General features: G+C 31.7%; 1 protein-coding gene across 1 annotated transcript in view; it reads left to right on the top strand.

Annotated features, from left to right (window-relative positions):
* LOC106465207 (importin-4-like) overlaps nucleotides 1-22,500 on the top strand; it is a 93,642-nt gene that overhangs the window by 57,418 nt on the left and 13,724 nt on the right. The window contains exons 21-26 of the mRNA XM_013925410.2: nucleotides 388-465; nucleotides 6,953-7,116; nucleotides 7,826-8,019; nucleotides 13,749-13,928; nucleotides 14,589-14,800; nucleotides 20,618-20,750. Of these exons, the coding sequence (XP_013780864.1) occupies nucleotides 388-465; nucleotides 6,953-7,116; nucleotides 7,826-8,019; nucleotides 13,749-13,928; nucleotides 14,589-14,800; nucleotides 20,618-20,750 (961 nt within the window). The remainder of the gene's footprint in view (nucleotides 1-387; nucleotides 466-6,952; nucleotides 7,117-7,825; nucleotides 8,020-13,748; nucleotides 13,929-14,588; nucleotides 14,801-20,617; nucleotides 20,751-22,500) is intronic.

Below are 22,500 nucleotides of genomic sequence, written 5' to 3'. Positions count from 1 at the left end.
GTATCTTTATCTGTTGGTATTATCCATGAACATTTTTTTTTGCAATATTCATTTGTCTTCCTGCTGAAATAATTTCTAACATTATCAAAATTATCCTCAAAAATTTTAAATATTTTTCACTGCAAGTCATGAAACTACTCTTGTTTAATTAGTTTTATTAATAATATACTGTTTGATAGCAAGTTTTTTGTTCTTTACAAGGTAAATAATACCTATATTTCCTTAAAATTATTGATCACTTTTCATTATAAACTTATATAACTTCATTCAGTAAACATGTATAACACTGTTTTAGTACTGATCACACTGAAGAACAATTATTCAAATATTGTGCGATATGTACATAGTCATGTTCTTTCCATTTATGAGATTTTTGTGGTTGCTCAGCTATAGTGTTGAGAATTCTTATTTGGAGGAAAAAGAAGATACCTGTTGTGCCTTGAGGGAAATTGCTGCAAATGTTGGGTAAGTTGTGATGGAATATAGTGTAGGACATATTAACAGTATTCCATTTATGCCTGAACAATTGAGTTTCCATTTAGTACATTAAAATACATGAAATAAGCACTTATTATTTTGTTTCAATAATGTATGATGTAGGATACATGTATAGTTAGTATTAAGAATCTTCTGGCACATTCTGGAGTAATATGTGCTATAGCATTTCTTGTGGAATTTGTACAATTGAACTCTAAGATATCAGAAAAGTCCTTTCAAAATCTTGTTTCTGAAAATCTTTGTAAATCCAACTTTTTATTTCATGTTTCAGCCTAATCTAGTTTACATTGAAACCATTGTTGTTCAAGCAGTTAATGATATAAGTAGCATCTTGACCAATACTGTGTTATATCTGAGCTGGCTTGATGAGCACTGGTATAGGGCTAAGGGCCTATACTGTATGTAGGAGATATAATGTGGATGTCATATTGTTTATTCTTCTTTACTTTTACTCATAATTTCTTATAATCTTGTAGTCTTCTCTATCATGTAAGAAGGAAGTAATGTTTGTTGTAAACTGTTTTTCCATTTTTATATTGTTTATTGTCTTATTTCAAGAATTTATTCATACAGTAAATGCTTTTTATTATTTAACCTTTCTGGTTGAAAAAATTTCGAAATTACATATTCAAGACTATTAAATATCCTTATATCTGTTTCCAAGTTCATTTTGTAGGATGCTTAGACACAAAATATATGTTTTTGAGTTCATTGTATAGTATGTTTAGACATCAAATGTGTGTTTCTGAGTCAAAGGAAAACATATTTGAAAATACATTTTCTACTTTTCAATAGATACTAAATAATAAACTGAAGATCTTTTGTACGTAGTCTTTATCCTGTCATTTTCGTATACCAGTTAACTGATATATCTTGTGAAGTATCTTTCCTGATAGTCGGAGAACCTTGCTTTATTAGTAGGAAAGAGCACATGTGTATACTATGTTCATTTGATTTTGTATGCAAATGTTGTAACTTAAAGTACCATCCATATTTCAACATATTTTTATGCTAATTTACTTAAAGGTTTCAACATACTTATTACTAAATTTGAGTGACCCTTTATTTTGTTCATAGATTACCTAAAATTTATGTTTTTGTAAATTTTCTTTTTTATTTATTAAAATCTTGATATTGTTTTATCCCAGCTATGTGGTGTTTTTTTTTAACTTCTTTTGCAAACTGATTTGAAATGTTTTCTATTTCTAACACTGCTTTCACATTATTGTTACGTGTTATTACTGTTAGTAGCCAAATTAAATGTATTGATTTGGAAAATCAACCAAGCCTCTTATTTTATGAAATTTTTATTGAAGTATGTTCTTGCTAGTTCATGGTGAAGAACATACTTCAACATCTTGCATTGCCATACATGTTTTCTCATTTGGTTGACGTTCCTATCATCTGTGTCCTTGATTTATAAAAGGATTTAACTACAATTATTTGATTCCTTATTCCCATATTCTTTATCTTACCTGTGAGTAATATATGGAATAGGTTTCTTATTTGGTTTTAACTACTTTTTTGATCTTAAAGAAGGTTGTTTGACTTGGGTCTTTTTGATTTGTTTCAAAAATAACTTCTCACACTTTCACATTTAAAGGTGATATGTATGTTGTGATACACCTAACCTGAGGTTTGTGTGTATGATTCTAGGAAGTTTTTATCAACTTTATTTAGGGTTGATGTCACTAATTTTTTCTCTTTCAATACTACAATCCTTTTTTTGTTTTTTTTAGAGTATCGTATATTTCTGAGTTTTATGCTTCAGGTCATGGGTTGAATCATAACATGTTTGGTTGTTCATTATTTAGATTTTTTAAACTTTTTTTTTAAATCTCAGATCAGTTATTTTTACACTGGAGGATCTGCCTTTGGCTACATTCTTTTGGTTCAGACCATGCTTTTTTGTTCAATTTCAGGCATGATTGTCGATAAAGCCTAGCTAACTAATGAATGAATATTGGCTCTAAAATTCTTATTGATGCTATACGTGCAGCTATCAGTTTGACTGCACCTTTTTTTTCATGCCTAAGGTGTTTTTGATTATATATCATGACTTTTTTGTCAATACACACCAACAGACTACAGCAAGTAAGAAAGTGACACTCAATAGTAACCCACATTAGCTTTAGGATCACAACCCTATTATTCAGAATAGACCTATACTTTACAGAACCAACAAGATTCTTTAAAATATATGGTGGTAGTTTTTTCCTCTCTAAAACAGTGTTAATAACTTCCTTTGTAGTAACGCCATTGGATCTAGATTAACAGACTTTTGTCCATCTCCCGCATGCACTCAGTACAATTGTATCAAGCATCATTATTTACGCTAATTGCTTAAGCTAATATCACGTGGTGTGAAACACACTTTAATTAGGATAATTTTTTAAAATTTAGTAGTTGGCAATGAATAATAACTATCCACCTATATAATTTTTTTAAAAACTTTAGCTAGAAACTGCTAATCTAGTTTGCTTGGCTGAACCAATACTTATGTAGCTGCACGTGCTTTCACCTTCTTGTTTTGCTGCTGTAAATCAGCCAAAATACAAAGAAACTCAAATTACAGATATTGAGAAGCTAGAATTTAAAATAAGAACCTCTTTATCTTTTCTATTTGCTAAGATATTGCTCATGTACTGAATCAAACACAGTGGCCCCCACCCATCTCTTGCCATTTTTGGAAACTCTCCTTTATATATATACGCTTACTTCTATATATGACATGTGAATAACCAATCGAAAGCTCAGAATGTCCCCTAGTGGTTTTCTCATCCATTTTGACATGTTATTGTGTTAATCTTGTTCTTTTCACACAAGATTTGTATAGTGTTCATATTTCATATTCATATTTTTTAGACACAAATACAGCTCAGTTACTACGCTTGATAAATTATAGCAGAATTGTATCAATATAGTAATTTATGATTTTTTTGGTTATTTAAAATGTATATATATATATATATATATATATAAAACCTAAAAAAAGTTTTTTCACATCTTCCATGTGAGACATTTCATAAGGCTTAGCAACCTACAACAAGCAGCAAACGAGTACAAAGGTCATAACTAGAAGAGATAATTGTTTGTTTACATTTTTATTTACTGTTCTATGTTTAAGAACTTATTTGTAAATAGTATTAATGTATATACATATATATATAATGTATAATAATTGAAATGTGACTGTATATTACTAAATACTAGTCCAATAAAACACAACCAAGACATATCATTTTGTAAAGACTAAAGGTCCGTTATATATTATTGGATACAGTATCACAAGTGCACATATGCTGCATCACTGTAACTTCTGTATTGTTAGCCAGGTATGGCTGGAAGGTCAGTATAATAAATAATAAATATCTATATATAATAATAAATAAATGTTGTGCGATTTAAGCTATTTAGACTAAAAATTTGTAGTCATTCTAGAATGAAAAAAGCATAATTCATATTTATTTCCTAATTTTTACTGATAATTATAAGTCTGGTCAAATTGGCAGACCCCATAGAGTTAGAGTAGAGAAAATAATAGAAAAATTTTAAAGTTTTACTGAAAACAAACATTTGGAATGTATTTAGGAAGTATTAGAGATTACACAAATAATATTTCAAATTTTTTGAATGAACAATAGTTATTTAGTTATAACATGAAAATCACTTCACACTTGGACTGGTAACGAAACAGACTCAAAATTTTCACAAACAAATCTATAACAAAATACTTCATTAAAAATATCAGATATTTTGTGAAGGAAAGACTTTAGTAACCTTTACTAAAAGTCTACCAAATTTTATGAAGATACACTTGCTGCATTAAAAGCTATAGTATAAATACTTAACATGTGCAAATGTGTATATTATACCAAGCCTGTCACGAAAGAGTTAATAACTTCAACCATTTGAAATTTTATGAAGCTTCAAAGTACCTTGTATGTAGTCATTACAATTTTCAAGGTTAAAACTGTCAACAATACTAAACAATGACATCATCAACTTTACTGTACATAATCAAGATGGGGCCGATTGGGAGCTATAATTATCAGCAATCGGTGATTTCCGATTGTGACATGATCGGTAAAACAGTAATATGTTGTTGTTTTTTGGATAGTGCAGTCTGCAAAGTTGGATTCAAAAGCGTTTGCCCTAACATGTACAAACAATATACATGCAGTGAGGAAGATTCTCCAAACAACTTACAAGTTTTCAATTTTTACTTGCCTGTTTGTGGAAAGTGTTGACAAAAAAGAACTTTTATGTACGTCTTTCAAATCTGTGAACCTTAATGCAGGCTTAGTGTGATATATGAAAAGTTAAAAAAGTAGCATCTTGATAAAATTTTAAATATTAATTCCATTACAATGACAAAAAAGTTTGAATATTGAACAAATTTATGGCATTCTTATTAATCAAAGTGCAGTTACTTTGAATATATGGGCATTCATGGTGACGATGTTTGTAGACTGTACGTGACTGATGAGTGTTCATAAATTTGGGAAGATCCATTCATGATTTGACACAAGTCCTGCTCAGTTAAGAAATGTTTAGATCAACTTATGTGGATTCAAACTTTTAATTACTTTTGATTTTAAGGGGCCACATGGGCTACCTAGCAGACACTTTCAAGCAAATTTCAAGCCCTGTTATTCTTTCTTTACAATTTTTTCTTGCTATTTAGATGTATTTTCTTTTGAATATATTGTTTGTCTTCTGTGTAGTTTGATAGATCAGTGAAAGATAACTTTACACAAATTGTTTTTAATTCTACTTCCCTCCTTTGTTCATTAGCCATTTCAAATATACATCAAAATATAACTTTCTGTTGCTTCTGAGGCCACTCTTCAAGCTGTTATGAAATCTCTTCAGAGCCCTTAGTTTTTCATATTTCAGTTGTACTTAGTTAATTAGTTGTTGGACTGTTGTTTTACTGAGCATGTCAATACATGTGGAAAGTTGTAACACTCATAATCATTAAATATAAGAGTTCACTCACTTTCTCAACCAACTTTCTTCTGTCCAAGAGTGTTCTGCTTTTCTTTTGGCTTGCTTTGTGCCAAAGGTTCTTAAATTGAACATTTATCTTGTTTTGATTAACCTCTTTTTAGCATTCTATATTTGATACCTCACAAAATAATGTTTCTAAGCTTTCTTTTTTTTTTTGAGAATTTGACTCGAAACTTGTGTTTTTTGGTATGAATGTTCTTGCACAAAATTGGATTCAGCTGTTCTGTATGCTCTCTGTCTTTTCTTATTCTACTCAGTGTCTTTGTAATATTGTAACTACCCTTGAATATTTTTTTCTCTTTAGCTTCACCTTATGTGGGAAAACCTTCCTCCTTCTGCATTATTTTTCACTTGGATATTTGATTCATCTTGATGCCTGTTGATTTTAGATCCTTATTTAATTGTTATTTGAGTAAATCTTTTCTTTACTTGCGATGTGACTTCTGTTTTTCTAGTCTTCATATTTTTCTCTTGCAGTGAAAGAGTTTCATCAGTGGTGAAACATTTCTTCTTTGTTTATGCTTTCCTTCTGTCATGCTGCAGCACAGATTTTTTTTTCATTATCCATATTGATTGTTTAATTTATGTAACTGCTTCTTGTCTTCTTTTGGCTTTTTTTTTAACAAATACTCTTAGTGTCAATAATCATGCCATCATTATATCTCTCATTGTATTATTTGCAAATAACTGCTCTTTTTTTGTAATTTCATTCCCTCTTCTAAAATGTAAACAATTTTCTGTCAGACATTTCTTCAGTCAATCTTCTATATTAAAATATTATTAAGAATAAGACGTTCCATGTCCATTCTTTATGATGATTCTTTGCTTACATTATGTCCCATCATTGTGCTTGTTACACATTCCTTCATAGTGACTCTAGCCAGAGGGATGAACTGTCCACATCATCTCTCATGGAATTACCTGTGGATTTCTTTTCATTGTGCTTATACTGGCTACTGTCTAATCATTGTATCTAACATTAAAATTGATTTCAAATAGATACATGTGGATGAAGCATCATCTTGACAACCATTCCACTGGGTATACTAGCACATGTGAGCAATTTCTACAACCAGAGGATATTCTTATAACACCCAAACTGATCAAGCTTGAGATATCACAAGACAAATTACTAAAACAATGTTATAAAAGATTAAATGTTTCAGAAAATTTTTTAAGTAAAAGATTGTTAAAGTATTAGCTGCTGTTTATCCATAAATATCACTGTTTAATAAGTCCCAAAAGTTAGTTAAATTTAATAAAAAACTTTATTTTAAATAAAAGTTGTTATTGGTGAATAAATATGCATAATTAATGTTGTTGTTTTTTTGGAAAGGAAAAGGCTATAGCCTCAGAGAATTGGCTTAGTTAGTTACTGAGACATATTTTTTTCTTATTTTGATCTCTTGCAAACCAATTTTGCTTTTTTAACCATTTCCAGAGCCACATTTCTACCTTACCTTGAAAAATGCTTTGAAGAGGTCCAGAAACTCCTTGAACACCCAGGGGAAAATGTTAGAAAAGCAGCAGTCTCTGCTCTTGGCCAGTTTTGTGTTACACTTCATCAAGTTGCAAGTGAGAGTGGGGCTACGGATCAACAAGATGGTATGTATATGTTGGTCTTTATTAATATTAGTGCTTGTGTAGTTGCTTGACTTTTGTATTTATCTGTTTGAGGGTTGTGTAAAGGTTAATGACTCCAGTAGGTTAATAGACATGTGTGGTTGAGTTTGTATGTTGACCACTAGGTGACAATCCCAGGTGTTGCACCAACAGCCACTAGCTTTTCCTGTGGAGATTGGCTGCCTCACAGAAGGTATAAGAAAGTTTCTTTACTGATGTTACCAGTATCCATCTGGCTGGATGCCGTCCTATTGATTCAACATCTTTTTCTCTTTCTAGTTACAGCATATGTTACTTTATTTTCTAGTTGTCTCATTCTTTCTAAATCTCAATGAAGACTTTCCATGTTTGCTGTTTTTGCCTTATTAGTACAGAGAAGGTTGATATCTCCAGTAGATTTGTGCATGATTTAAGGTAGGGGCTTCATTTATGAACTTGTCAGCTTATATGTTTAGCTTTACCATTGCATGACCTGGCACATACATCCAGATAATGGTCTTGCTGTACAGTTGCTTTGCTTTATGCCTTCCATCTGTATTTTATGCAGTACTGCTTGTGAATCAGTCATAAGTATTATATAAGTATGAGGTTAGAAACACATAATAATTAAAGATAAATTTTTTTGTTCAAAAACTTAATTTTGTTTACAAATTATATATAAACTTCTAAGTGCTGATATTTTGTATCCAAGCACTGCGGAAGGCTCTTGCTGTTGTAATACCAAAGTTCCTATCTATGGCCAGAGAAGACACGGAGAGAACTGTGGTGTTGGCTGTGTTAGAAACTCTAGAAGATATGATAAAAGAAATTCAAGGAATAATGGTTGAACAGAGAAGCATAGTTGATGCACTAATCAGTTTGGTCAAAGATGTGTTCAAGAGTAAGGTAAAATGAACTTTTATAAATATTAACATGTCTGTGAAAAATGTAAAAAAAAAACTAAATAACATGGAAACTTTAGAAATAAATAGAAGTATAAAATTGAATTCCAATAATGTTCTGAATGACTAAATCAGCTTAAGCTCCTCAAAATTTTACCTTACTTGTCTCAGGGTGAATGTTAAGGTTACTTCACATATATATGTACCTCTTTACAAGATACGATGCCTTTACTGGTGAAACCATGGTCGTGATGGATGAAATATTTGTCAATTGTACAATTGTCATTGTTTTACTCAAGTCTGTAAAATAAACTTCTTGAATAATGTATGAAGTCTGTTAATACCACAATAACTTCATTTGAAGATGTTAAAAATAAATATTTTTGTTTCATTCCTGATAATTTAGTGTTGCCTCAATAGGTAATATGTTTTTACATAGTAAGCACTTTGCTAATCAAGAGTTATAATTTAATTATGAATAATCTTTGTTAAAAACTTTTTACGTGCATAGTGAAAAGACTGAATTAGGCTTTGTTTAAAATGATAATTTCTGTGTGGGATATCTCTTGTTTTATAAAACACAGGAAGAACAAATGGTATCTGTTAGTTAAAATCAGGGATGAACAATTAGATTATTTCAACAGGTATAGTTGGCACTGGTCATCGTATCTCGTTCGGGTTCAAAATAAATCCCAAGTGGTACAAATTTTACATTAATGTATTGATTAAGAAGAAAATTAATAACTGCTCCTTTGTCATAAGCTGAGAATAAATAAGCTTAGGAAGTTTAGCTCAACAAATTTGATTAAGTAATTGTATATACCCAGTTTTGTTGCATAAGTATGCCCCAGCAACCTCCATAGTTGCAGGATGGCCCAAAAAGCCTAACAAACTTAATTGCTGGAAAGGGGAATAGATGTGGAGAGCCCAATTACTTTTTTATACAGGGGGCCCCACATTTTGTAGTTATGCCACTGGCTATGAATTATATTCGTTGTTGTTTATCATACATTTAAGATTCTGATTATAATTTTTTGAAAGGATGAATTTAGGATATTATAACTTTACTATTCCAGGTTTTCTGGCACTTAAATAAGTTGATATAGGTGTTTGAACTCTGTTTTCTGAAATGCTTTAAAAATAGGGGGAAAAAATGCTTAATAGCATTACTTATACAATAGGATTAATGATGTATACGTTTTTGTCTCAGACTGAATATATATCTACTGTGTCTTTGTTGTTCACACAGAATTTCATCAGCATTCAGCATCAGATTACAGAAGTGAAAATATATAGAGAATGTACATCACAAGTATGGTAGTACTTATAGTAGGAATGGGATGGATACATGATACAAACAATACAAACTGTTTACTCATATACACTTTTAACAACCAAATGATAAATCTTCAAAAGAATTTGAGACAAACTTAGGTGATAAACAAACTGCATACAAAGTTCAAGTCATAGAACAACTTGAGGAAATCAGCAGAACAGATACAAAGACATTCACTAAACCACAAACGTCTCCATCTCATTGACTGACTGACATTGTTGAGTGCTTCTAGCTGTGTAACAAACAGACTTAACATAGTTATAAGTGCACCAAATAGAACAGGGACCACATGCTAGTGCTAGCATTTTTCTCTACTAAACATCATCAAAAGAAAGAGCTATTTGACATACATCAGGTAATACCTTGAACAGGAATGCCATTTTAAAATACATACATCTGCTCGTGTACTGAGTAGGTGTGGTCAAATAAAATAGTGGTATTCTCAATCTACAACATCATATGATAAGATCTGGAACTAAGAGTAGTATGGGGTATGCAAGCACAGAGTAAGCCTCGAGAGAAGCTTCTTTATCTAGGCTAGAAGACAAGCTACACTCTTTTGCAATGAATTTATAATATGTATTGTAAATTCAAATAAGTTTGTATTTATGAAGCATTTAATATGTAGCATTTGAGTCTATAACTAGTTCAAACTGCTGCAACCAGTTTTTACTACATATAAATGTATGGAGAGTGTTATTTCCAGTTTTTCATCATGAAAAATTATTCAAGTTGAAAGTGTTATAAGCATTTATAAGGTGAACTCTGACTGTGAGGCTAAATCATTAAGCTTTTGTGATGGGCAATTATACACTACAGGTGAACTATTTAATATTTCAATTATTTTGTTAAGCTTGAGGTGATCACTAATTTTTTTTTCAGTTGAACTGGCATTGCTTCCATTTCATCTGGATTTCTTCCATTTGAGCTCAATTGAGACTACAATTATGTCTGATTGTACTACTCATTCTATCAAACAAGCTTCCCATTCAACTGAAGATAAATTGAAACTATTTGTACTTAGTTTACCTGATGGTATACTTGACATGAATAGTACCTGTTTCTTTCATAAATGCCAACTTTCATTACCAATTTTACTTACATGAAATTATAGTTATTGCAAGGATTAGGCGAAGTAGTTAATTAAATTAATTAACTAATTTATCAATCCTTAGTATATGCACACAACCACAACTTGCACTACATCACTCAAATGACATTGCCACTATAGAGTATGTGACATCACATGTTCAGCACACTTGCACGTTCATAATGTATATACACACACACCATAAGTGAAGAGAATGCACATCACATACACTATTATTTACACATTTCATAAGGTTATGGTGCACACCCACACTGATAATATACATACAGAATATCAACACAAATAAATGAATGATGCATAAGACCATGCCACCTTGTATGAAAATAGTGCATGAAGAAGTGGAAAAAATATTTGAAAGTGTTGGAATGGGTGCACCAAAAAGTGAGGACACAAGGTAGGCATGGGCATGGTGTAATAACTTCCTCTCTACAACCTCAAAAGGAAGTGTGTCCAACATCTTGTTTGTGCCTATTTCGTTTTTCTGTGTTCATATTATACAACTTATGGGTACATATAAAAGCTTGTCTGTAATTCTTATACTTTTGTATAGACAGTAATAAATCCATGATGTCGATGCACAAAAAAACTCTTAATATTTTTTCCTTTGTGTTTGAAACCACCTATATAGTTAATGTATGAAATCCTGTTGCCTACTCATGCAATTGCAAAAGGAGGGAGAAGTTGTAAAGATAAATACATACAAGTTATGGTCCACAATATCTGATTCTGTTGGTGTCATATAAACAGACTTTACAGTACATCTATTGCATCCAATAATTTGATTCACAGAAACCTCTAGTCATTGTATAATAAGCATAACTAAGTTTGATAAGTTTAGTCTACCTGACTTATTATATACAGGATGATAGAAAGAATAAATGAAGTCGGCATGGACCAGATGTTTGACACACTCCCTTTTGAGATTATACAGAGCAAGTTTTATTACATCATGCCCATTCCTACCTTTTTCCTCACTTTTTGGTGCACCCATTCCTACACTTAAATGTTTTTAAATAATTTTTTTAACTTGTACAGTCAAATAATGAACAAGAACAAACACCACTATATTTTAGGTAAAATTACTGAATGAAGTATGACATAATTATTCTAAGATAGCAAAAATTGTAATGAAACACATTAAGTATATTGATCTAATAGAAGGTAAATGTTATAATCATAAATTTATTACATACTTAATTTTTGACATGTTTTTCACCAATACATGGGTGTTAACTTTTTGTATGCAGATAGAATTCTGTATTGTGAGGAATTTTTAAGGTTGCATGTTTTTTTCTTAGAATTTTTGGTTAAACTTGCCAAAATCATAGTCAAAATAGGTGTTGAAAAAACTGCATAATAGATATGTAGTACTACCATAAATTAGCACTTGCTATTGGGAATGAGTGCTTGTTCAATGCAGCAGCCATTTAGATTGAAACTACTAAAAATTCTGCTATCAGAGATGGGTCCTGATCTGAAAAAAAAAATTGAAAAGGAAAAAAAAAAATGGGGATGGAAATGACTAAACTTAGTAAATTATCTAGGGTGGCCATTTGCAAATGGCTCAGCAAAATTGACTAGGATGACAAACCATGTTGCATGTTGTTTAAAAAGGTTTTAAAGTGAGAAAGCAATGACAAGATATTGCTGCACAAGTATGCATAATACCCTGTTCACAAATATATTACAAAAATAATGAAATTTTCACATTTGTTTACAACATTAGTCTTATATTAGGAATTGCTAATGTATAATGTAAAATTGTAAGATTGAGTATTGGGAAGCAGTTACAAAGTTCACTAAAATGTTTTATTGTGTGTTGTGGAAATTCAAACTGGGTACCTGTGACTGTGGATTTGTTAGGAATTAGTAATTAATACATTTTGTGTTGAATAATATTATATGTATGTATAGGTAAAAAGCACAAGCACAACCCCTTCTGCAGTTATACTATTAAAACAGCCAAACTTATATGCGATAAGAGGAAGGATAGATGAAGAGATGTAAATACATGTTTTAATACTGGACACTTGACCGCAAAGACCAGCTGCTGAAGATGGGGCCCATGGCTATCTAATAACAAAAAAAAATGAAAATACACTTATGACACATCTGATTTGTATTACACGTGTATATATGTTTTTAAGTTTTATTGTTGGAAGTTTGACCTATGTTTGTGTCTGGACTATGCAGTGAAATTAGCCCTTCTGCTTCACTTCTTTGAATGAACTGGGAAAAAAGTGGAAAGAAAATTGCTGTCTAAACAGGTAATTTTGTCATTTTTGCAGTATTTATGGATGGTTAGGAACTGTCCTAAAACTTGTCAGATTGCACCATATAGCATCTAAAATGTCAAATTTTTTCGAGCGGAGGACACACCCTCTACTACAGTTGTTTTTTACCAGGATTTACAATTTGTTAACACCCATGTATTTCAGTGATGAATAACAATATACATTTTATTTTATTTTTTAAAGAAAATTATACTACAAAGACTGAACTTTTAAAATACATATTTGATCAAAACTGAACAAACCTATTATAATTCTCATAAAATAAGGGTGGGTGGGGGGTATGTTTATTAGGCCTGTTTCATCAGTTGGCAATATTATCTTCAAACAACTATGACTGTTAAATAAAGATTTGTTTTGTTTATGTAAGCTGCCATTCTTTTAATTGACCAGAGTAAGGTGCTCTTACAATGTCAGCTTACTGTATATTTATGTTTATCTCAAGCAGCATCAATTACATGTACATGAACAATGTACATTTTGTATTTTTATTTAAATTATGAAAACATAATTACTGTTCTGTCTTAACATTTTTAAAATACCTGTTTTATTTCATTTTTATGAATTAACCTGTAAAATAAAAGGTTTTTCATTCAGATATAAATTAGTAGTTATGGTAACGTCATCAATAAACTATGCAAATTAGTACTATCAAAGGTTTGAACCTTTTATTGGTTACTTGTTCTAAACATTCAGAGGTCAAAATCTACTCTTCCTTCAAGCCCTCTAAAGAACTGAAGGTGAGCCTTCAGAAAAGTTTTAAAATTAAGGATGATTTTATATTACAAGGATAGAAATGGTTTGTTAAAGCTTTAAGAATGCACTTTTCTTTTAAACTTAAAGAATTACCACTTTACCTGCTGTATTGTCTAAATTACTTTCTAAATTATTAACATTATTTTAGTATTTATATTTTGCTAAATTGTTGACTAAAGTTTTGATGTTTAGACATACACAAAAAAACATACATCAATACTGTAATGTAATTGTTTCAGCTTGCATGTCAAGATGAATCAGATAATGACGAACCATCTGAAGAACAAGATCAGGCTGAATATGATAGCATGTTGGTGGAGTATGCAGCAGAAATTATACCATCTCTGGGGAAAGTGATGAACTCTCAAGAATTTGCTCCATATTTTGCAGGAGTTTTACAGCTATTCCTGAATAAAACGGTACAGGTTCTTCATTCAAGGTTTTTTAAAGAATAAGAATTTTTATAAGATTCAGTTTAGAATTGCAAAGTATCAAATGTAGCTAATTCTTTTCCCCGCCATACAAAATTTTAGTTAATCCTGGGTCAGCATGATGTTTTGTGTGTTTTTAGAATAACTATAAATTGCATTAGATATATCACCTAAAGCATGTTTAACTTTAAGATCAAATATGTTAAGAATAACTTCACCTTTTGATGCAGATAAAGTACATTATTCTTTGGAAACAAAAAAAAGTATCATTTAATCTTTGTCTTTTATCTATAATTATCCTCCCTCCCCAGTAACTCAGCAGTAAGTCTAGCTTACAATGTTAAATCTTTGGTTTTAATACCCACAGTTGGCAGCACAGGTAGTCCATTGTGTAGCTTTATGTTTGACAACAAACAAAATCATCAAATGTATTTTGTTTCTGTATGTTAGGAAAACATCCTTTGCATTTGTTACTAATTGATGGGCGCAATAAAATTTGTGACAGCATATATTTTAGTTGTTATTAGCATAAGGAAAAGTTTAAAAGTAAAACATTTATTAACAATATTGTAATTTGTAAAATAATTAGTATAATTTTATTATGTATTTTCCAAATAATTAAATAAAACCCTGAACATTTCCCTACAGAAAAAGTCATGTAGTGTTGCAGACAAATCATTTTCTATAGGAATGCTAGCTGAGGTGGTTGAAACATTAAACCAGGGTGCAGTATGTGCTTTTCTTGATCACTTGTTACCAGTCTTCATGAATGGTATGACAGATGATGATGATGAAGTCAGAAGTAATTCAGTTTATGGTCTTGGTGTGTTAGTTGAACGTGCTGGACAACCTTTATTTAAGTATCCTTTATTTAAATATTCATCACTAAAATTGTAAAGATTGAGGCTCACTCATACCAGTAATTACAATTTTGTATTTTTATAAAAAAAAATTAATATCTAATAATAGATAGATACATAACTTTCTGCACAAGTGCTATGCCTTTGAAGGAAACATCCATCCCTACACATAATATGTACTGCACCAGTCTATGATGCTATCATAATTAGACAATAGCCAATAGGAGTGTGACACATTCTCCATGCACAAATATTCTCTTGAATTTTATCTATATCAAAAGATCATTCTTTTTCTTGACACAGCAGTATTTAATAGTTCTCTTTTTTCATTAAAAATCAAATAATTTTTGGACTCATTATTTTCAACTTTTCAGTAACATTCAAAGTATTATCTTTCTTATCTTCATTTTCTTGATTTTTAGAAAAATGTTAAGATTTATATCTTTCTATTTCAGGTAGAGCTGATACAAATTATTATATTTTCTTGTGATACTTTGATTTCCTCTTTTAATAAAACGGAGATTTTGGGACACATATTTCAGAGTCTGTGATCCTATGATATGATTTCTTTGACAGGAATATTTCCCATCATCATTTATCCAGTGTTGGTTTCAGCAGAAGCTTATAATTATATCAATTTTATCAATACAAAAATGACTAATGCTTAAGTACCAGGGACATACCAAACCTACTGATAAAAAAACAAAACAAAGATTATAATGATATTATTATATTACCTTCTACAAATTCAGTTTCGTAGATTGAATTGTATTCATTCCTGCTTTTCATATCCACGTTTTCTAAACCTCCCGAGCTTCAGAATTATGTTATTTTCCTTTTGGGGCAACTGGAGTTATCTTATCAGGGGGCAACGTTTTTGTCATTGTTGCCCAACTTATTTGCTTCTGTGTTTTGCTTTATCAGGGTGCCTTATTTTCTGGAGGTAGGCTCCCTTAGTTATCTCATGGAACTCCATTTGTCACTATTCCTTGATGCAGTAGTTTTATGAGGAGTTTGTCATTCTGTGTTCCCTTCTTGGTGTCCTCTCTCTACCGAGTGGCCAGTATTCACAGTTCTCAGTAATCAGTTGTTTCTGGAACAACCCCTCTGCTTTGGTTTTGTGGAAGCTTGGCTCTTACACACTGTCCACCTATGGACTCACTTTGCAAGAAACCCTTTGTCACTCAGTTTTTCTCTCAGTAGCTGTCTTTGGTATGTAGTCCTGTATATCTTCACCATTTTCAGTGTTTGATCTCCTGCAGAGCAGTCTTTTCATATCATTGTCCTTGAAATGTGGGCAGTTCAATCGGTCTGCCAGTGTCTTTTGTTACAGTTATCTGGACATCCTGTTTTGATCCATTTCAAAAGCTCCACTGTCATTTCTTATATAAACTGGCAGGGAGGTACTTGCTCTTGGGAATTATACTTCTTTTTTCTCAAGGTCTACTTTTGGACTTATAACAACAACATCTAGTTGTTGGCCTTTCATGTTCTAGGATCTTTGAATTTAATGGTGAATTGGCTGTCTCACCTCGAATAAATCCTTCAGATAATGGTCCTTGCATTTCTTGGTGTTTCTGTGGATTTATTGCCCTTTGGGAGCCCTCTTTTTGATACATTTGTGATACCCTTCTACACTAAACTTCAATATTTTTGGTCTACATTCCCAAATTCCAGGACCCTGGTAGTATTCCCTCTGCGTATAGGTTGTTCCACTCTCTTTCTATATGTTTATCCTTCTCTTCAACTTCTTCCTAGATTGTTGACTTTAATTCACAGTACTCCTTGCAAGTTTTTTTCTTATCACCCATTTTTGGCCAGTTCAACTGTGGTTTCCACTTCTTTGCCTCTTGGTGATTCTGTGGCATTTATTTTTTCTGCCTCTGAGGTATTTCTATGTCAGCCTCGTGTATCATCATTCATCTTCACATGTGGAATTTGTCTGGTCCCTTGTCAGACAGGCAGGTTTTTCTCTCGGAGTAGCCCATTTTTCTTAGTCACTCTTGTCAGTCATCTACTTACAATTTATCACAGTAAGTGGATGATTTATCATTGCTGGCTCACTTACCATCTCTTCCTTTAGGGCAGTCTGTCTATTTCTGTAATCGCTGCTCACACAGAGCTATTATCAATGACCTCCCAGTTTTTTTTTTTTTTTCTTTCTTTGGTTCTTACAGACTTCCTCAGAGCCCCTCTATTCTTTATTCCTCTTCATCCCATTTTGCTTCTGGACTGGAACCTTTGTGTATCTTCATCCACCTTTTCTCTGTACTTTCTTTCTCCTAAGAAATGTTGTACTGATATTTTTGCCTTGAATGCCTCTCAACCACGTTTACATTTTGATTTTATTGTTCTTTCCTCCCCAAGACTTGAGCTACTTTTTATAATTGCCCTACCTTCATTTCTATGTACAGTCTTCCCTTTGTTATGTTTGGGTAATTCATTGTTATCTTGCACACTGCACCTTTTCAAGGCACTAAACATAATCTTTTTTGTTTTGAGATTTTCTTCTTCTCTTGCCTTACCTCCTTGTACCTTGACCAGTTAGGTTAAACAACTCTTCTGATTTATTTATATCTTTGTGGGAAAGACTTCTTTCTTTTCCCTCTTGCCTCCCATCAAGTACATCATCTCCTGGCTTCTCTTACTGTCAGTGAATGATCCCTGACATCGTTATGTGACATTCCTTACACCACATTGCAGTTTCTTTCACTTCTGTGTTTTATCACCCTTCTTCAACCTTCACAGAGGGTCTCAAAAGGTGACTTGTTGATTATTTCTTTTTCTTGCAGCTTTCACAAAAAAAAATATAAATCACCTCAACATGCAAAAATATATATGATTTTGTGTATATGATGTAGAACCTACCACATCTTCAGTGTTTCCTCACAGGGATTACTTCTATCTCTTGAAATCTGCATCAAGTATGGGATAATAGAAAGCATTGAACCCATCTACCCCTGCTCAGTACCCATTGTTGAGATATAAGTTTCCACAAGGCTGCTTTTGTAGTTACTCTGTTTTCCCCAGTGTAAATTCATCCTTTTCATTTTCTTCTAGTGGAGTGGGAGAACACTTGCTTCTCCAGTATCAAGGGTGGTCAATACGGAGAGTTTCCCATTGGGTCAGTGTACTCTTACTTGTATGAGACCTAACAAATGCACCATTCAATTGGAAGAAGGGCAGAGATATCTACCTGGAACTGTCGTATAGGCCACCCTTACAATAAGAATCAGACCATTCTAGTAAGTGTATCATGTAGGTATTTCTCACGTACTGTATGGCTTGACTTATTGTGCTAGCCAAACTACATGTATATGGTTTGCTAACCCTATGAGATATACTGGTAGTTAAGTAGCTTGTACATTCCACTCACCTTTGCGACACAGGAGGTTCTTTTGACAGTACCTCTGTACTGCCACTTGTACTGGGTAAATAACATTTCTTGCTTGAGATGGATGCTGTTTTCCACTAGGTTCACCCACTTCACTAGTAAATGACAAATTCCTGCTGCTTATTCTCATAAAGGAGCTCATCTTTTTAATTTCTTTCTCTCAACTGGTCCATCCATCATCTTCTCAGTGTGGTACTCTAGTATTTATTCTATGGAGAAGAAAGTAGAATTCCTGAAATTAACATTTTAATTGCCTGAAAATGTATTTCAAGTAGATACTCACCTCGTCACAGAACCACTTCCTTCCCACTTCTTGTGTATGTTTTTTATTGTTTTGTTTTTCTTGTCAAGAATGAGCTTTTAGTTCACACAAAGTTCTCAAGGAAAGTACTCCACATGAAGATGTGTTGACCTCCTGTTGATAGGGGTTTATAGTGTAAAGCTAATTACATCATAGTCTGGTGCAGTACACAGTATTATGTGTACAGGTAGGAGTTTCATTCAAAGAATTTTTGCATGTACAAAACGTTTTGGCTGTGGTGTGAGGTATTACCTCATCTGTTGTGTGGTGAGGAGAATATTTATGTAAAACACGTTTTAAAGTAAGGAAGATGCTAACTTCAGAAATTCTACTCACTACTCAACAGAGCAGGCAGTAGAGTACGAGCAAACATGTTTTCTTCATTTTATAGTTTTTGTCATGAAATGAAATAAATTAACTATTCTTTGACCATGTGAGTACTGCAGTTTCAAGCTAAATTATCTTTTAGCAACCCAGTTAGGTCTATCATTAGAAATATCATTTCAAATAACTATGTAAGGTAATGCTATACAAGTATAATTGGGAAATAGGTAAGAATAGGAAGATAAAAAACTATTCTTGTTCATTATCAACTTTGGTCTTTCCCAGAGAAAACTGTATCGTACAAATAGAGTATTAAAAGTATTAAGTTTGGAGGAGGGAAAATATGTTAATTCTTTCAACAACTGTGTAAACAAAAAAAAACATTTAAAATTTTTGGTATATTAACAAAGTTGTTTGTTTTTAAAATTTATAAAATATAAAAGGCCATTGCATTTGAATACTTTTATTTAATTCAGATATGTTCTATTTATTTTCAGTCCATCTAGGCCATCGTATCCACTAAGTTAAACATTAAAAACCTGAAAGCCAGCCCTTATCATTTGAATATTTATTAAACTTTCCCTTAAACTCTTAAATTAATTGCATGTACCACATCTGAAGACAACCTGTTACAAAGGCTAACCACTCTGTTAGTAAAATAAAGCTATCTAAGCTGAAGATGACTCCTACCTTCAAAATTTGTGTTCCCTAGTCTTACTGTTCATACCATTAAATATGAAACAAATTATGCATCAACATTATCAATTTCCTTAACAATCTTAAACACCTCGATCAGATCCTCCCTAACTCTTTTTTGTTTCAAAAGAAAAACATTTTAAAGATCTTAACCTGACCTCATATGACAACCTTTCCATCTTAGGTATCATCCTACTAGTCCTCCTCTGAACTTTTTCCAACAACATTAGTGTTAAATGTCTTAAGCTGTTCTAGTGTTATTTCATCTTCTCACTAAAATAACTAAGTTTATCTTTAAAATGAGAAGTGACAAATAACTAGTTTTTAGATTGTATTTATGTAAGAAATACAATTTATTTAACCTGTTTTATAACTTAACAATAACTGAATATGCTTAGATTGTGGCTAAAGTCATATTGCACTTACTAAGTCAAACTGTAGATCTAATAGTATTAAACTGTAACACCAAAACCTATAATAACCAATGTTTATACCATTAATTTTCAATGTCACTATCACAGCTACGATGTACAACATGTTTCTGTTTATGTTACAACTAAATGCTAATTTAAACAATATACTAATGTATTAAATTCTTGTCAGTTATCAAATAGTAATTGAAATGTAACGTAATATTTTAAGTTAAACAAATTATCCTTTTTACTTAGCTAACACTAGTGAAAACGTATTATTTCAATCTAATTTGCAATAGCTTTATTATCCTATAATCCAGTACTAGTAGTAGTAATTAAATATCTAAAAAACTAAAGAAAAAAAATAAGGCCTAACAATCTAGTATTAAGCTTAGTGTCATAACTTACACTTATTTGTACCTGTAGTATCAAAACCTAAGTATTGAATCCCAATTGATCTATCTAAAATAAGAACTCTATATTTTCAAAATGTTGTAATAATACATATCTTCTCCAACTACAATTTCTTTATTTTAGAGTTCAAATCTTCCATCCATTATTCTCCACAGCTCCCTCTACACATCATAATTTTCTTGTTTCAGGTTTATTGGCAATCGTAACGTATTAGCCACAGATGTTTACATATGATATTAATATTTCAAGTTTGATTCCTTAAGCCATTTTTGTAGCCGCTATCCTGAGTTTCTCCAGGCAATGTCTATTATGCTATCCAAGGAAAATAAACCTCGTGCCAGAGACAATATCTGTGGTGCTGTTGCACGGTTAATTATGACTAATGCAGATGGTGTGCCTATAAAAGAGGTAGGAAATGTGTACCTGTTAATTACCAGTTAATTTTTTTATTATCAGCTCACATATCTTGCTAATTCTCACATGCTTAAAATAAACATATTTAATTAGTGTGGATATTATTAGCTAAAAGTCAAAATATTGCTTTGCATCATTAAACTCCAAAAACCAACCAACCAACCAAATTTTTTTCACCTCCAATGTCAACTGCTTTTCTAATTTAATGTTTAAATAATTAATATAAAGAATACCCATAAACATCTAGGGTAAATTTAATTGATTTCAGCTGACCTTGAATGTTTTTTTTTTTTTAAGTTAGATTAACCACAGGCTTTCTACTGTTCTTGGAAAATCCATGAAAAATAATAATGTTATCAACAGGCCTGGAAAACTGTCTTCATCAAGATATCTTTATCCAGAAATTTTAACCGGTAGCAAATACAGTATTTCTGCTTGGGCAAGCTACTTTTAATTCTTTCACTCTTTCTTTCAACTTATTAACTTGCAAGAACAGTAAGTCCATTTCTAAAAAACAATTGTGATTGTGTGAGTAACACATCAAGGGATGAGTAAGTATCAAATAAATGTTTGAAATACAGAATTAATTTTTCTAACACATTTAACATTTTACTTGACCCACCCACCCCCATTGAATAATGCCTTTTTGGAGTAGATGGTGGAAGAGTGTGTGCATGCTCTTCTTTTACTAAATTCACTGTCATGCATAATATTAACTTATATTGGTCTTTAATTAGTCATATTCTGAAACACCAGCTTTATATCAATGTAACTACATTTCATGAATTTAAAAAATTAATGTATACTGAAAGTTTTGGTTCTCAAAAGCAAGCAATGGGCATAGATAATTAGGTACTAAAGTAATGGACTGTTGGAAAACAATATTGTTTTACTATTTATGTCAGTCAACTGGCATTGTGTGAGTTATTAACTTGTGGAGTTAGTAGAAGTCAATTTAATGTTTTAATAGTAGAATTTAGGTTTTAGCCATTTTAGTTGTTTAGAAACCACTGAAACAATACTCAGTAATGTAACTGTACATGTATAAAAGCCAATCTAAAATGAAGGGAAACCAAAGCCTACTAAATTTGAATTCTCCAATATGCACTTGCAACTTTGCCGCCCATAAACTGACATAAGAAAAATAAAGGGCCTACTAGCTTCAAGAAACCCAAACCTATCATTAGTAATATCTCCTGTACCTAAAGAGTGTCTCTTCCAAGCATTTCTTGATCACAGTTATTTTCTAATCATGTCAATTATATCAATTGCATTATTGCAATAGTTCTATTAAAACCACATTTCTTGTAAATACTCGATCATCAACAAAACTTCTCTTCATAACAAACAGCAAATAAATTTCACCCTGTGCTAAATAAATCCTTGGTATAAAAACTCCCTCCTTTACAGGCTTTTATATAGTAGAAAATGTGCCAAAATTTAGGAGTTACTTACACCTATGTTAGCAATTGAATTAAACTAAAATGGGAACAGACAATGAAATGAGGAAGTATTTTAGGAAAAAAGTGGAATTGGACTCGTGTAACTCATGAAATTAGGAGAAATTGAGCATGACCGACTGACTGACCGACCGACACTTGGCTTTTATGATTATAATATAGATATATATTACTATTTAGTACTGAATATTGAAGCTCCCGTCAGTCTTGTGTCACGCTGCTGTGAAATTATATGCATGCATCAATCTATTCCAGTTGATTTAAGGAAATAGTAGTAGCTATTC

This window comes from Limulus polyphemus, unplaced genomic scaffold, assembly GCF_000517525.1.
Source record: "Limulus polyphemus unplaced genomic scaffold, Limulus_polyphemus-2.1.2 Scaffold1868, whole genome shotgun sequence".
Classification (NCBI taxonomy): Eukaryota; Metazoa; Arthropoda; class Merostomata; order Xiphosura; family Limulidae; genus Limulus; species Limulus polyphemus.
The sequence above is the reverse complement of the archived record's forward strand: the minus strand, read 5'-3'. Positions and strand labels throughout refer to the sequence as shown.